The sequence below is a fragment of the Coloeus monedula genome, assembly GCF_965178545.1.
Source record: "Coloeus monedula genome assembly, chromosome: 1".
In the NCBI taxonomy this organism is placed as follows: Eukaryota; Metazoa; Chordata; class Aves; order Passeriformes; family Corvidae; genus Coloeus; species Coloeus monedula.
In genome coordinates this window covers 2,415,140-2,429,328 of record NC_138781.1, presented here as the reverse complement: position 1 = coordinate 2,429,328, position 14,189 = coordinate 2,415,140, and the positions used below count along the sequence as shown (strand labels likewise).

General features: G+C 41.9%; 1 protein-coding gene across 29 annotated transcripts in view; it reads right to left on the bottom strand.

The window, feature by feature from the left end:
• OBSCN (obscurin, cytoskeletal calmodulin and titin-interacting RhoGEF) overlaps nt 1-14,189 on the bottom strand; it is a 171,166-nt gene that overhangs the window by 36,569 nt on the left and 120,408 nt on the right. For all 29 annotated transcript variants that reach the window (XM_082278968.1, XM_082278994.1, XM_082278970.1 and 26 more), the window contains 8 exons: nt 12,903-13,067; nt 11,654-11,812; nt 10,421-10,598; nt 8,989-9,102; nt 8,399-8,566; nt 7,448-7,550; nt 6,734-6,863; nt 5,567-5,672 (listed from right to left, as the gene is read on the bottom strand). In XM_082278968.1, coding sequence (XP_082135094.1) covers nt 5,567-5,672; nt 6,734-6,863; nt 7,448-7,550; nt 8,399-8,566; nt 8,989-9,102; nt 10,421-10,598; nt 11,654-11,812; nt 12,903-13,067 — 1,123 coding nt within the window. The remainder of the gene's footprint in view (nt 1-5,566; nt 5,673-6,733; nt 6,864-7,447; nt 7,551-8,398; nt 8,567-8,988; nt 9,103-10,420; nt 10,599-11,653; nt 11,813-12,902; nt 13,068-14,189) is intronic.

The window sequence follows — 14,189 nt, the reverse complement described above, 5'->3', positions numbered from 1 at the left end:
ATACCATTTGAAGAACTAACTGAGATTTTCAGCAGGTTTCCCACCCTATCCACTGGAATAAAATTAAGGCACTGTTTGAACCACACTGCTTTGAGCACACCCTGAACTGCTGAACCTATTTGAGATCTTGAAAAAAACCCAACAGCAAGCCCCACTTTTCACTGAATAAACTCACAAAAGATCTAAAAAAACCCCATAATTTAATCTCCAGCAATTGGTTTTCAGTTCTCCAGCCAGCCTATAATAAATAAGCTCTGGTAATTTTCACTTGATGCAATTTAAGTGAACTGCTACTTAAAAAGATCTATAAAATCACAAACAGTTCTTGCCCAGGGAATTTGGAGTGTCTGTATTATTTGTTAAATAACTGATGATTAGTGCTGATGTTTTCAATTGGTGCCCCCAAACCTGCATTGACTGAAAATTAAAAATACATTTACAATATTAAATGGAATACTTTAACCTAATTTTCCTTCCACTTCACTTCCAAGGGCTCTTCTCTGCCTCAGGTAAAAACACAAATTTGACCATAATGAAAAAGAATTTTGTGCAAATATTGATGTTAATATCTGACTTAGAGCTCATGGGTTTACTTGCAGAGCCTTCTCTTGTTTATGCCTGTAAAAATCTGGAATCATTTCCCAGAGATTCAAAAGAGTTACTGCAGAACTGGGTGAGTGTAAACAGAATTTGTTTGGAAATTTGAATTTACACTAACAGGGTAAGTAAAGAGCAAAATTATTTTCAAATATTTATCCCTGGACACAATTACAATAAAACAATTTACCTGCCCTTAATTAATTTTTTTTTTTTTAATAACTCAAACCTTGTTTTAAATGGTGGAATGATAATTATACAGTGATGGCAGATGAACTGAGTGCTCAAACAATTTATTACACTCAGGTTAGAGATTTTCACTGAATTTTTAAATCACTATTCTGCAATTTTCAAATAACTTTTAGAAAATCTTATTAAATAATATAGTGAGATTAATCCATATGCAGTGAATATCTGAGTAAAAATACTGATGTTCTGATGGAAACAGCTATTACTTAATTGGATTATACACCTGAAAATAGGTGTTTTATACAATTATTTTAGCAGCAACTGTCTTTAGACAAGAATTAAGTAATATAAACTAAAAAATTGAACAAGTCAATGAAATCTCACAATGTCTGTAAGAAAAAGTCTCTTCAGTGGCTGCTCTATGAATGTCTGTTCTTGCAGTCCTCCCAAAGGACACCGACTGTGATATTTCTATTTGTAGTGGATGTCAAAGAGATTCAATATTCAAAAGTTCAGCAGGCCTGGGATGAGAAAGCTGAAAATGGCACACAATAAATTGTATATGTGCTGTCTGAGGTGTGAGGGAGGATTTGAGCAATCCTATATTGAAGGATAGAACCACACGAAAGTAGGATGAGAGAATTTGGGTTTCTTTTTTTTGTTATCGTTTTGGTTTGGAGTTTTTTTTTTTTTTTTTGCTGTTGTTTTTCCCCCGAGAGGAAAATATTCTGCATCCGTTTTTAGCGCCGGATGGATCATTTCAACTTTTCAAGAGCATTTTAGGCAAACAGCTTTGCAAAGCAGGAGCCCCTGATAAGCAGGTTAAAAGCTGTAAGCATTAGGGACAGCCAGTGCTTTTATAGGACCAGACATCTCTTTGGTTAATAGATTAAAACATTGCCTTACAAGTGATGGAACATTGAGGATCAGTGAGTTCTCCTTGCTCTGAATGGATGGAAGGTAATTTATGGCCTTTTTTACAATTTTTAAGTCTCTTTTTTCCTCTCACAGGAGCTCAAACCTATTTTTCCTGCCCAGTTCACGCTGCTGACATGAGCCACGGGAGCATTGCTCTATTTTCACTTCCTTCTGCTACACTTTGGAGACTGCAAAACCTGGCAAGAACTGCTAAAACTAATCCTAAAACGAGCAATTCATACAATCACTGAGGTTGGAAAAGACCCTTAGGATCATTGAATCCAACTGCTAAGGCAGCACTTCCACATTCACCACTAAATGCTGTCCCTAAGTGCCACATCCACAGATCTTTGAAGTCCCTCCAGGGTTGGTGGCTTAATTCATAGATATAACAATTTTTTAAATTATATGAATGAAGCATTTTGGGATCTCTCTCAAAAAAAAACCCCAAACCAGCAAAACCCCCAAATAATCCAAAAGGCCTCACTCCTGCAGTGGCTGACAGCTGTAAAGGCAGATGGGGCTCTCCTGAATTTGCACTGAAAACCCTGTGGCCAGGCCAAAAATTGAGACTAAACCATGGTGACAGCCAAATAAAAATAATGAGGTAAATGCCCTAATCATCACCCTAATCAGGGAACATCCAGATGGTCAGGGGACAAACTCCTGTGCCCTGTTTCTTCAGTAACACTAAGAGATCCAATGCTCCTCTGGGTTTTAAAGCAATCTTCCAGCTAAGAGCTTCAATACATTTTGCTGGTTTTTAACAAGGTGGCTGCTACAAGGCAACTGAAGAACCTGCCCAAGGCTCTGCAGGAAATCTAAGGCAAATTTGTGAAGGAATTATTGTTGCCTGGTGTAGCTGCTTTGGGAATTTTTATTTATGGCTTCATCTTCACTCCTGTACCTGACTCCTCCCCTTGTATTTACTGTGTTGTTCTAGGTCCTGACCTGCCCACCCATGTGGAATTGCAACACCTTTCAAAGGCACTGGGCTTTGCTTTTCTTAACAAATAATCAAGTTAGTGAGCCTGGATGGATGAATCACACCAGAACATGCCAGAGCACATCAGCCCAGGTGTGCCATGTGCAGGTTAAGCAGCAAGGTGCAAAGCAGACACAGTCAACTGGAAGTCAAAGAGAAGGATCTTCTTTCAGTTACACTTTTTAAAAAGTGTCTCAAATTCTTCCAATATCCACAGAAAGAGGATTTTTTTAAAGCAACTCCCCATTGACTTCAGTGCAGTGACCAGGTGTGGCTGAAGGCAGATCTCAGCTCACAAGGGATCCCTTAGCCCAGTGGTTTCCATCCTTTTTGGATTTGGTCCATCCAAGGGATCTGCAAACTCCCACAGTGTGAATTTAAACCCAATGACAAGAATTTTGGTTTTGATACCCATGGTCTTGGACTGTGGACCATCACCAGCTGCAGGTCAGGGCTCATAAACCACTGGACTAATGGTATCCCAAACTGCGGGTTTGGTTCAGCAGAATAAACAGTACAGAAAGGCAGGAGGATAAAAACTAAAATAATTGCCCCTAGGCTGCCTCATGAGACTCAGACAATGGTCATTTCACAGAAACAGAGATAAATCAGGTAAAACTCAGACCCAGGGTGCAGGTGAGCCAGGAAGCAGACACGGTATCTATTTCCTGTTGTGAGAGCAGCAATGTTGTCCTCTTGGTGAAGTTACAAGTAATCCCATTTTCACAAATAGGAAGGATTGTGAGGATGGAAAGGGAGAGCCTTCATGAGATCCACCTGTCCTCCAGTTCTTTGCCAGATGAACCTGATTTTTCCCCAGGCAGATCAAGGCTGGTTATTGATTCTCAAGAAAACAATGAATTCCCTCCTTGGTCAAGTTCATTATGCCAAATTCATCCCTGGTGCGATTCTGCTCACAGCAATCCTCTTGCTCCATGGATGAGCCTATTTTCTCCACTGGCCTGAAGCAGCTCTCCCTCTGTTTCTGTCTGGAGATGACTCAGGGATCTGTTTTCTTCCCTATTACTAGGTCCAAGCAATTGCACATCACAGAACAAACCTATTTCATGACATTTCTGAAGCTTCCAGGCAAACTCCAATTATATTTCTTTAACCAAGCTCACAATTTTGTTGTTGTTGTTGTTGTTTATGATAACAGCAGATGAGAAACTTGGGGCTGAACACACACATTTGCAATCCCCAGAGCTGAAAATGCTCCTAACAGTTTTAACAATCTTTGTTTGCTATAACATCTGCCTGAAGGGAACTTCATCAAGATACACCACCCTGACAGGGATTTATTTGTGTTCTTCTACATCCTGCACACAACTTACTTTTCTCTCTCCAGGGCATAGAAAAGACAAAGAATTCAAGTACTTGAAGGTTTATTTCGCTGAAAAAATTATAGTGTTTCTACACTTACAGCATCCTCCCTGTAATGCTTTTTGATGGGACTCTGGGAAAGGAAAACATGTTTAAAATGAAGTCAAGAAAGTCCATAGATCAGGATGCTAATCTTAGTAGCTTATTGTGGCTGAATCCTCTTAACGTGATGTCACAATATTTGTGTCTACAGAGGGCTGGTCCAAAGGTCCAGCCAGACCAGGGCCTTGTCTCAGACAGGGCCAACAGCAGAGGACTCTAGAAAATGATGAAAAATTATGAGTAGAGGATCATTTATCCCTGAATATTTTTCCAGACTCCAGCATTTTCTGCCCAGCAGCTTCACGAGTCAGAAGAACTGTTTCATCTTAGTGGATGCTGATAATGCCAATTACACCCTTTCAAACATGCACTTGAACTCCTTTTATTATCACAAGACAGTGTGGAAACTCATCCAAAGATGAGGAAAGAAGGTCCTACAGCTGTTGGCAAAATTCTGGCTTTTGCTGACTGTGTCTCCACAAACAACAACTGGGAGAGGCCTATGAAACCAAGGGTTGCTGGCATGGAAAGGCCTGTGCCTATCCCAGTCCCCTCTCTTGCCCTCCAAATCTGCCCATTATCTATTAAAGGTGGTCCCTTGGTTGTATCATCTCCTGAGCTGCCACTGGGAGCTGTTCAAGAGAGACAGGACTGGCTGGGCCATGCTCAGCCAGACAAGGACACTTATAGGAGGTACAAAGAACCAATTCCTTAAGCCAGGAAATATTCCCTAGGTAGATGTAGCCATGGATTTAAACTGGGCTGTGATGGGTTTACAGCAAGCACTGTCTAACACATGGCATGTGCAAGTCCTTGGATATGCAGGGAACTTTAGGCAGTAATGCCTGAAGTTGCTAAGAAAGAGATGCGTTTTTGGATGGGTGTAAAATCAATTCTTATCGCCCTACCAATCCAGCTGAAACTGGCAGAAAAAAAAGGAACAGACTCTGTGACTATCCCTGTACAGTCCTAAATAATGGATGAACTAAACATTGCTCAAGATACACTGCTGTCGGTTCTGCTTTCTCAGGCATTCCCAATGTCCTTTGGTGGTATTTCAGGAACCATCACATTGTGCATCCAGCATTACTCCAGTGGCCCCTGTAACACTTCTGCCAGGCTGACACACATTTTCAAGTATTCCAACAATATAAATAATATATATTCTTTTTTTTGCACTGGTGGTGGTGTGACAAACCCTTCATTTGCTCCTCCTTTTTCATATAATGCCTTTATGAGCATTATATGAAGTTGATTTGCCAGGCTTGGAAATCAACAGATGGTGATGGGCACAGAGCTGAGCTGCCCTCTGCCCATGCACATCTCCAGAGACGTACAGATACATGGACACCAACAACCAACATGGATAAGATGGCAAAGATATTGGATCCTCAGAGAGGTGTTTTTAGGGCAACTCGCTGGCGTACGTACGGAGCTGGGCAGGGGTCGTACCTTCGATGCTGATGGCTTGGTCTCCTCTCCTCTCCTGGGTCAGGGCTGCGGCGCTGTGGTGGTAAAGCTCTGCTCCACTTTTGGCAGACCCTAACCTGTTCATCAGCTGAAGAGAATCGTGCAGTGCCAAATGAAACACAGGATGTTTTGTCACGATGAAAACCTGCCTGTGCTACCTTGAAAATTCAATGCCAGCAGAAATGGGTGAAGGTGTGACCCCCAGGCTGCAGTTTGAAGGGACACTTTGCTGCTCGATGGTGTTCATGGTATTTTACCAAAAATTACTCACACAGACAAGTTACAGCACATCAGCAAACTTATTTACTCAATTTACAAATGTTTGGTGTTTGCTCTGCAGCCTGTGGCTTGGGCCTGAGGTAGTTCTGTCTCTGCCAACAGGCACAGAGTCCTGCTATGTGCCCTTAATGATCATTAAAGAGGGGGTTTTTTTATTGCCCAATAATTACTGAGTTTTACTCAACCAAGGGAATACCAGACCTTGGGATCTTAGTCAATGGCAAATGCAAGGTAGTCTGATTTTGCTAAAATTCCAGGAGAATTCTTTGACGTATATCAAGCATCCCAAATATTTCTGTGGGCTGAACCATTTACCATGGAGCAGCTGACTCACACTAATTTCCTAAACCAAGGCCAACTGCTTTTATTGTCAGGCCCTCAGAACTTACTACTTTTGCAATGAATGCATAGACTATGACTAATTTTCAGAAAATATTTTACATTTTTAACAATTTATTAGATATTTTCACATATGCTTGCTAAACAAAACAGGAATCTCAGTGGTTTAGCCTTCTATTTAGACTTAATTTCTTTCTTCTGGCTCTGGAGGGTTTCTTAGTCATAATTTAAAGACAGTCCAAAAACAAAATGTCACATCAGAATGGTCCAAAATTTTTTAACAGTTTCCTCTAGAGAGCTGGATCTGAGTTTAAGCTTCAGAACAAGCTCCATCAATTCTTATTTATACCACCAAACTGTCAGGTCAGAATATTGTGAAGTTTTTGGACATTTGCAACCCAGATCTAGTTAAGCCTGACTTTCTATGATATTTTTATGAGCAATTACTCAGCCATGGGTCTCTCCCAGTAAAATGAATTCTCCTGCCTCTATCATTTTAGATGGCAGATATTTAAATCTCTCTCAACTTACCTCACATTCATAGTGCCCCATGTCTTCATTGGAAGGGTTCTTGACCACCAGCACTACGATGCCACTGCGTGGTTCACTGAAAGTCTGGTATTTACTGGTGTCCTTCAGCAGCACCCCATCTTTGTACCATCTGAGTGGGAAAACATGGAGTATAAGCCAGGAAAAATTATGCAGCATCAAAAGATGCCCATCTCACTGGTCCATCCATCAAACAACTCAAGAATTAATCCTCAGACAAACATTTGGACCCTGGAAGGGAGGTCTGCAGGCAGGTAGATCACACCTGGATATTAAACTGCACACGTTTGTGAGATTCTTCCCAAGAATTCTCCTCAGTCAGTGCAGGAAAAGGGCCTTAAATTATGACAAGATTTCCTGAGCTTTTCCTGAGCTTTTTGTCGGAATACCCCAAACTGGTTGCTGATAAAATCAAGTCGGTTGTAAGGCAGGGAGAATAAAGAAATGATAAAATGTTGTCAGGGCTTTAAATCTGACCCAGTCATACTCAAAGTCTCTCTGTAGGTATTTCTTTTCAAATTCCAGCTGGAATTAATTGCTGAGAATCTCAGGAATGTCTGGATCACAAAGAGCCAGTATTGGGATGAGGTTGAGATAGAAGACACAGTAAAGAAAGGGTTGTAAATTCAAAAGGACTTTTCTGATCATGCAAAATAAGAAGCCAGGATTTGTTGCCGTGTGAGTTGTAGGACTGACCTGATTTGAGGCCTGGGTGCTCCTTCCACAGTGCAGGTGAATTGGACATCTTCACCCTCGACAAGATAAGCGTTTCTGACCTTGTTCACAAACCGTGGGGGCACTGCAAAAAGCAAAGGGAAATGCAGCTGGTAGCTGGAAATGTGAACAGATAAGAAGTTCGTGTCCCTGACCAGATAATTCTCACTAGGTCTAAAGGATACTGAAGACCAAATTTTTTGACCTAAGAACAGGTGACTGCACCTTTACATCATTTTTTTAATAAATATAACCCAGTATTTGTTATACAGAACCTCTGGAATGCCTTAATATTTGTAACATCATAGAAACATAAATCATTTAGGTTGGAAAAGACCTCTAAGATCATCGAGTCCAACCATTAACCCAGCACTGCCAAGGCCAGCAATAAACCACATCTCCAAGTGTCACATCTACATTCTTTTTGAGCACTTCTGGGGGTGGTGACTCCACCAGCCCCCTGAGAAGTTTGTTCTGGTGGTTGACAACACTTTGGATGAAGAAATTTTCCCTAATCTCCAATCTACACCTCCCCTGGCCCAGCCTGAGGCCGTTCCCTCTCCTCCTGTCCCTGTTCCCTGCGAGCAGAGCCCGACCCCCCCGGCTGCCCCCTCCTGTCAGGGACTTGTGCAGAGCCACAAGGTCCCCCCTGAGCCTCCTTTGCTCCAGGCTCAGCCCCTTTCCCAGCTCCCTCAGCTGCTCCTGGCGCTCCAGACCCTTCCCAGCTCCGTTCCCTTCCCTGGACACGCTCCAGCCCCTCAGTGTTTGTCTTGTGGTAGTCTCAAAATTGACCCCAAGACTGAAGGTGCCTCGGCAGTGCCAGCACAGGGGATGGGCACTGCCCTGGTCCTGCTGGTCACTCTCTGGCCAGTTCAAGTTTAAGGTATTTCATAGCAGACCCCTTTAAAATACTGCATCTCTGCAGGACTTTACCTTGAACAAGGATCTTTCCCAAGGTGCTGGCATTCCCAGCAGGACTGGAAGCAAAGCACATGTACTGTCCTGTGTCAACCCCTGTCAGGTTGTCCAAGATCAGTGTGCAGGAACCATCAGGATCTTCTATTATAATGTGATGGGGATCCACCTCCACGGGCTTTCCATCTGAAAGAGAAATTATTTATTTTTAAATAGTTTACCAAGAGTTTCCTCCTTAGGAATTTCACCCAGCTTTTTGTCTTGAGAGGGCTGAGAGCTGTATTATTGCAGCTGATGTTGGTAGTTGAGGAATCAGCTCTTCATCTTCATCCAGCTCTCTAGAAAACATCATGCAGGGCAAAGTACTGTTGAAGGACCTTGCACATCACCAGTCCTCATTTAAAAGTGAAATTACCCCAGAGTACATTCTGTGCAGTCATAATTCTGCTTTTCCTGCCAAAGGAGCTCATCCAAAGTGCCCAAAAACACGGTCTCTAGCCTTGCATATCTCTAGGGGATCATCTCTTGGATTATCCCCGGACCAGTTATCACAGCAATATGGGCAAGGGACAAATTTGGAAGGTGCAGTTCATGCCTGCTGCTCATACCTTTGTACCAGCTGATGGATGGCTTGGGAGCTCCTGTCACCTTGCAGGCCAGCTTGACCGTCTCTCCCAGCTCAGCTGTGCAGTCTGCCAGTTCTTCCTCAAAGTCTGGAGGGACTGAAACATCAGAGGAAGTGTGTTAGGCTGGAGGAGGGGGCTCTGTCCATAGGATGTTAAGTGAGATAAGAATAACTTTTGCAAATCTGTGAGGTTCAGAATGGAAAACTGAACAGGAATTTTTAGCAGCTCAGGACTTTACAGGTGACAGGCTGTCCTTGCTTGCCTGAGACTAAATTCAGTCTGTCATATGTCTGTTGTTGGCTGTAAGGTTAGGCCACATGAAAAAAAGGAATTTGTTGCTGATCTGGAATTATTTTAGACCATGATTTTAATAAGCACATCCATTATTCAGACACCACACATCTGTCACCGTTAAGATAATTCCTCAAATAAAATGCAGCCTGGATATCCAAACCAGCAATATGCTGGTGTCCTTACAATGAAATCTATGCTTTCATTGAATCACAGAATCCTACAGTGGTTTGTGTTGGAAGGGACCTCAAAGATCATTTTGTTCCACCCCCTCCCATGGGCAGGGACACCTTCCATTATCCCAGGTTACTTCAAGCCCCATCCAACCTGGCCTTGGACACTTCCAGGGATGGGGCAGCCACAGCTTTGGGCAACCTATTCCTTTGCTAAGGGACTTCTATTTTAACTCATTGCTACTATGTGAAACCATGCAAAATTATTCTGATAGTCTTCCTCCTTAAAACACCTCACTAAAGGCACAATAATTGAATACCCAGACTTGTTTTCAGTGTATATGGACTAAATCCAGTCCTGTTCGGACCTTTTAAGACACCAAATACATTTACTCTGTAATGGGCACCATTTGTAGTTTGGAAAATAAAGATTTAATATCCCTGCTGATAGATTTCATGGATTGAAAATTGGTAGAATCTCAAATGACACTGAGGATGATGAAGCCTGAATAATCAGACAAAATTCCAAAGCAAACCCAGGGGCAAAGATAGAGCAATGTAAGCCAGGAGTCGAGTAAAGGGTCTGGAACCCAACGAAATCACAGGGGGATTTATACTGGGGTGTGTAGGACTCTGGATCAGGGTACAACCCCAACTCTCCTTGCCTTTCCTCCAGGAGAAGTGTTTCAACCCTCAGATCATCTTTGTGGCCTCTTCTGGACTCACTGCAGCAGCTCCATGTCCATTTTATACTGGAGACCCCACAGCTGGACAGGGCACTGCAGGTGGGATCCCACAGGAACAGAGCAGAGGGACAACATCCCCTCCCTGGACCTCCTCCCCCATTTAATGACCATAAACAGCATCTCTCCCTCTTTTCTAATTTCCTGAATCAAGGAGACCATCCAGGAACAAACCAGGAGGTTTGGGCTGTCTTGTGCCACACTTACTCCAGATGGGCTCGCTGATCCGCTGCTGGATGCCCAGGATCTCCTTCACCCAGGAGTTCTTGATGTTCACGGTTCGCGCCTGCAGGAGGTACTTGCGCACCAGGTCCTCCCGCTCGTGCCAGATCTCAAAGGCCCGGTCATCCCCTTCCACCAGGTCGTTCACGTCTATGTTGTTCAGCTGAGTGACAGAAGGGCAAGAAAGTCACCACAAATCCTGTGTTCTGAGGAATTCCCAACAGCAAAAAAGGGGTAATTTGCACTTCCTTCAAAGATTTTTCAGATTGCATGGGCAGCACAACACGGCTTTGGCTGAAGAGCAATCAGAGCTACTTTGAGAATTATTTTCCCTGTTATATTTGACTTTCTGGTTACCAAACTGACATTTTCCTGTGATAAATTTTTCAGGAAAATAATGTCCAGCATTAAAAGTTACCCCAAGGATGGAACATACTGCCCCTATAGCATTGGGTCCAGGAACAGCACAATTAGGGACAACATCGAAAAAAATAGAGAACAAGCACTCTCTGGACAAAGCATAGAAATGTTTCCATTTTATTTTTCTTGGCAAATAAAATATAAGGACAGAGGTAAGGACTTTCAGAAGGTCCTGGCTGGACTTGGTCAAGAACTCCCTGGGTTTTTTGGTTGGTTGGCTGTTTTTTATTGGAGTTGAATGTCTTCTACCTTATGAGAACTCTTTTCTCAATTTCTGGCCATTTTAACCTTGAATGTCTGAAGATGAGTTAGTCAAATCCTCTAAATTTTTCCATTTCAAAACAGGAATTGGTATCTGGAAAGGACATAACCAGTGGAGAGAACCCGATGGAATTTAGCAAATAAGAGTCTTTTTAATTTACTCCTGATATTACTGACTCCCAAAACCAGAGATTTACAAATGCAAGAAAATATTTTAGCCAGCAAAATCCACATCAATACAATATGTTTATGCTATATGTTTATAATATGTTAATTAAATGAGGTAACAGAGATAAATAAATTCTTGTACTTGCAATCTCCTTGCTGCATGGTAAAAGTCCACCTGGATGGTTTCTGACATGTTTCTGACATGTTTAACAAAGATATTTTGGGATAAATGTAGATTCTGCTTGTGCTTCAAAGACTTTTTGAAGCAAAGGAGTAGCTCAGAAGGATTAGAGGAATGTCCAAGCTGGATATAAAAGTGAAGTTCTAATTGACAGAGAAATGCTTTATGTGAGGAGAAAGTGATCAGACCTTCATGATGTTCTTGAAGATGTAGCTGTAGGTGTCTGTCTTTGTGTCTCGCTTTGGTTTGCAGATCACAATATAATTTTTGAAGAGGAAAACGTGTCTTTTGTGTCCTTTCCATGCCATTCGAGCTCCTGGAGCTCCTTCCCACACAATGAAGTGGCCCTGATAGGAAGAAGAAGGAAAAGCATGTAGTGATACATCTGGAATAATTACCACAGTTATGTCTCACCACCATTTTTCAGTGCCCAGATAAGAAATGTTTCCTGCTGCATCGTCCCCTGCTGTGTCTCTGGTTTATTAAAGCACAGCAGATGGTCTCTAATGCTAAAGGTGACTCCTCAGACACAGGCACAGCCAGTGGTTGTCATTACATTGTCATTTAAGTGGTATTATTTTATGCCAGAAAAAATAGAGAACCCTTGTCAGGTAGAAACAGTCTTGGAAACACTAAAGGAAAATTGTATTTTGTGTGTTATACAGACACTTTACATGATGATTTGGTCACCTTCACCAGAGCAGGACATTCATGTCAGGTAGCTTCATACACAGACAGCTCAATTAGCGACATGGGTTTCCCCTGGCATCTCTAGGGAGAAGTAGACACTCGAGGGCTGTAATTGGACACTTTTTTGATGCCTAAATGTGGAGAGATGAATGCCCACCACAGTGTCACTGTGATTTAGCCTTACAACTCCACTGAGCAATACACTGTGATTCCCATGGAAAACACTGCATACAAACAGGCACAATTAATGACTTGCCTGGTATGACACAGTAAATCTACAAAGAAACAGGAATTGGAGTGAGGGTGTTGGAAGCCCTAGACTAAAGTGTCCTAATAGCTGGGTCATCTAAAAAAACCACACACCTGGTTCATGGGATAAAGCTGGGGAAGGACATGTGTCTGTTGATGCCAGTAATTTCAGGAGCTGCCCTGTGTTGCTGCCCAATAATGAGAGAGGAGGAGTTAACACGGTTTTAAATCATGTGGGGGCCCAGAACAATTTATTCCTGTGTGATGAGCAGGTCACAAAGGCAAATAACTGCATTATGTGTGAATTACTCCAGAAGCATCCATGCTCTTGTGTTTCAAACCTTAGTGGAGCCAGACCACCCAATTCTGGACAGCAGTAAGTGAAATTAGCAAATCATTTCTTTCAGACATCATTTCTAAAGGATTTTCTTCTAGGAATTAAGTCTCCTTAGAAACCAGTGAAGGCACACCTGGCACTGACTGGGAAATTCCAGTTACCTGCCGGATGGGTTCCCCAAGGCTTTCCAAGGTCCCTGGATAATTCTCAATGAGCGAGACGTGGAGGTTGTTCTCTGCTCTGCGGGTGAGGGCAGACACAATGGCATAGGCTTGCTCCAGCAAAGTGCAGTTTTGGCTGTTCCTGGCTTTGTTTCGGATTAATTCCTGTAGATGAATGTAGAAAATATTAGTGGTCAATCAGGGAGAAAAAAAGCAGTTCCTTCAGTGCCAAGGAGTTCCTCAATATCTGCTCTGGCTCTTTCATCTGAGCAACTTGTATCCCATTTTTTCACCACAAACTGCTTAGATAACAAAGTCTTTTCTTTGTTACCTATTCTGCAGTCTTAAAGACTGACCAGTCCGGCTTTTCCTTACATAAGTTGCTATTAAACAAAGATAAAGTTGAAACAAACACCAGATATGCTTTGGTGGTTGAAAACCAAAAATTCCAAAGTGATCCTAAATTTATTCATTGCATTTCTCTTCTGCTTACCCTCACACCACCAGAGGACAAGGAATTCAACGTGGCCATGCTGAACTGGGTTGATATTAGATCAATAAAAAGAGGGGCTGGAAAAAATGTGAAATGGCATTTTCCCTGTTTTTCTCACATTTGTTCCTGTTCCTCTCTTTCAGCAATGAGGGTGTGGAAAATGCCTTTGCTCTTCCAAGAGACCCTTAAAAATGTTGGTGTTTGTGTGCAAGATTGTGTTCAAAAGTAGAGAGTTCCGCAGATTATTCAAACTGCTCATTTATACAACACTAGAGTACATAAATATTTTGTCATGATTGTTTTTTTCCTGGATATCCCAGTGCTATTTCCCATGAAAATACTGTTTAAAATGCTGCTCATAAATTTTGCTAGTGGTCTAAGACAGTAGGACAGATGAAAAAAGCCTGAGAGATGAAAGATTTCAGGTTGGTAGAATGGGGCAAAGCTTTTCAGTAAACAAGAATTTCATCTTACTGTAATGTCAGCATAAAACACAAGGAAAAAAGTGCTAAGTCAATATCTTAGACATTGGAAACTGCTTATTTTTATAACAAATATTGCTGAGTTTGAAGCAAATTCATACCTGTCATCCTATAATATTCATATATTATATTATACATACAATATATTTTTAACATATATTTTTATACATATATTTAAAGATAAAGCTCACTAAACTTTATGGGATTGGAGCTGAGGAAATTCTACCTGGATTTACATTTATAAAACTATTTATTGAACACTTCCAGTGGTGATGATCAGTTTCTTATTTACTCAAGCAGCTTTCAGCTGTA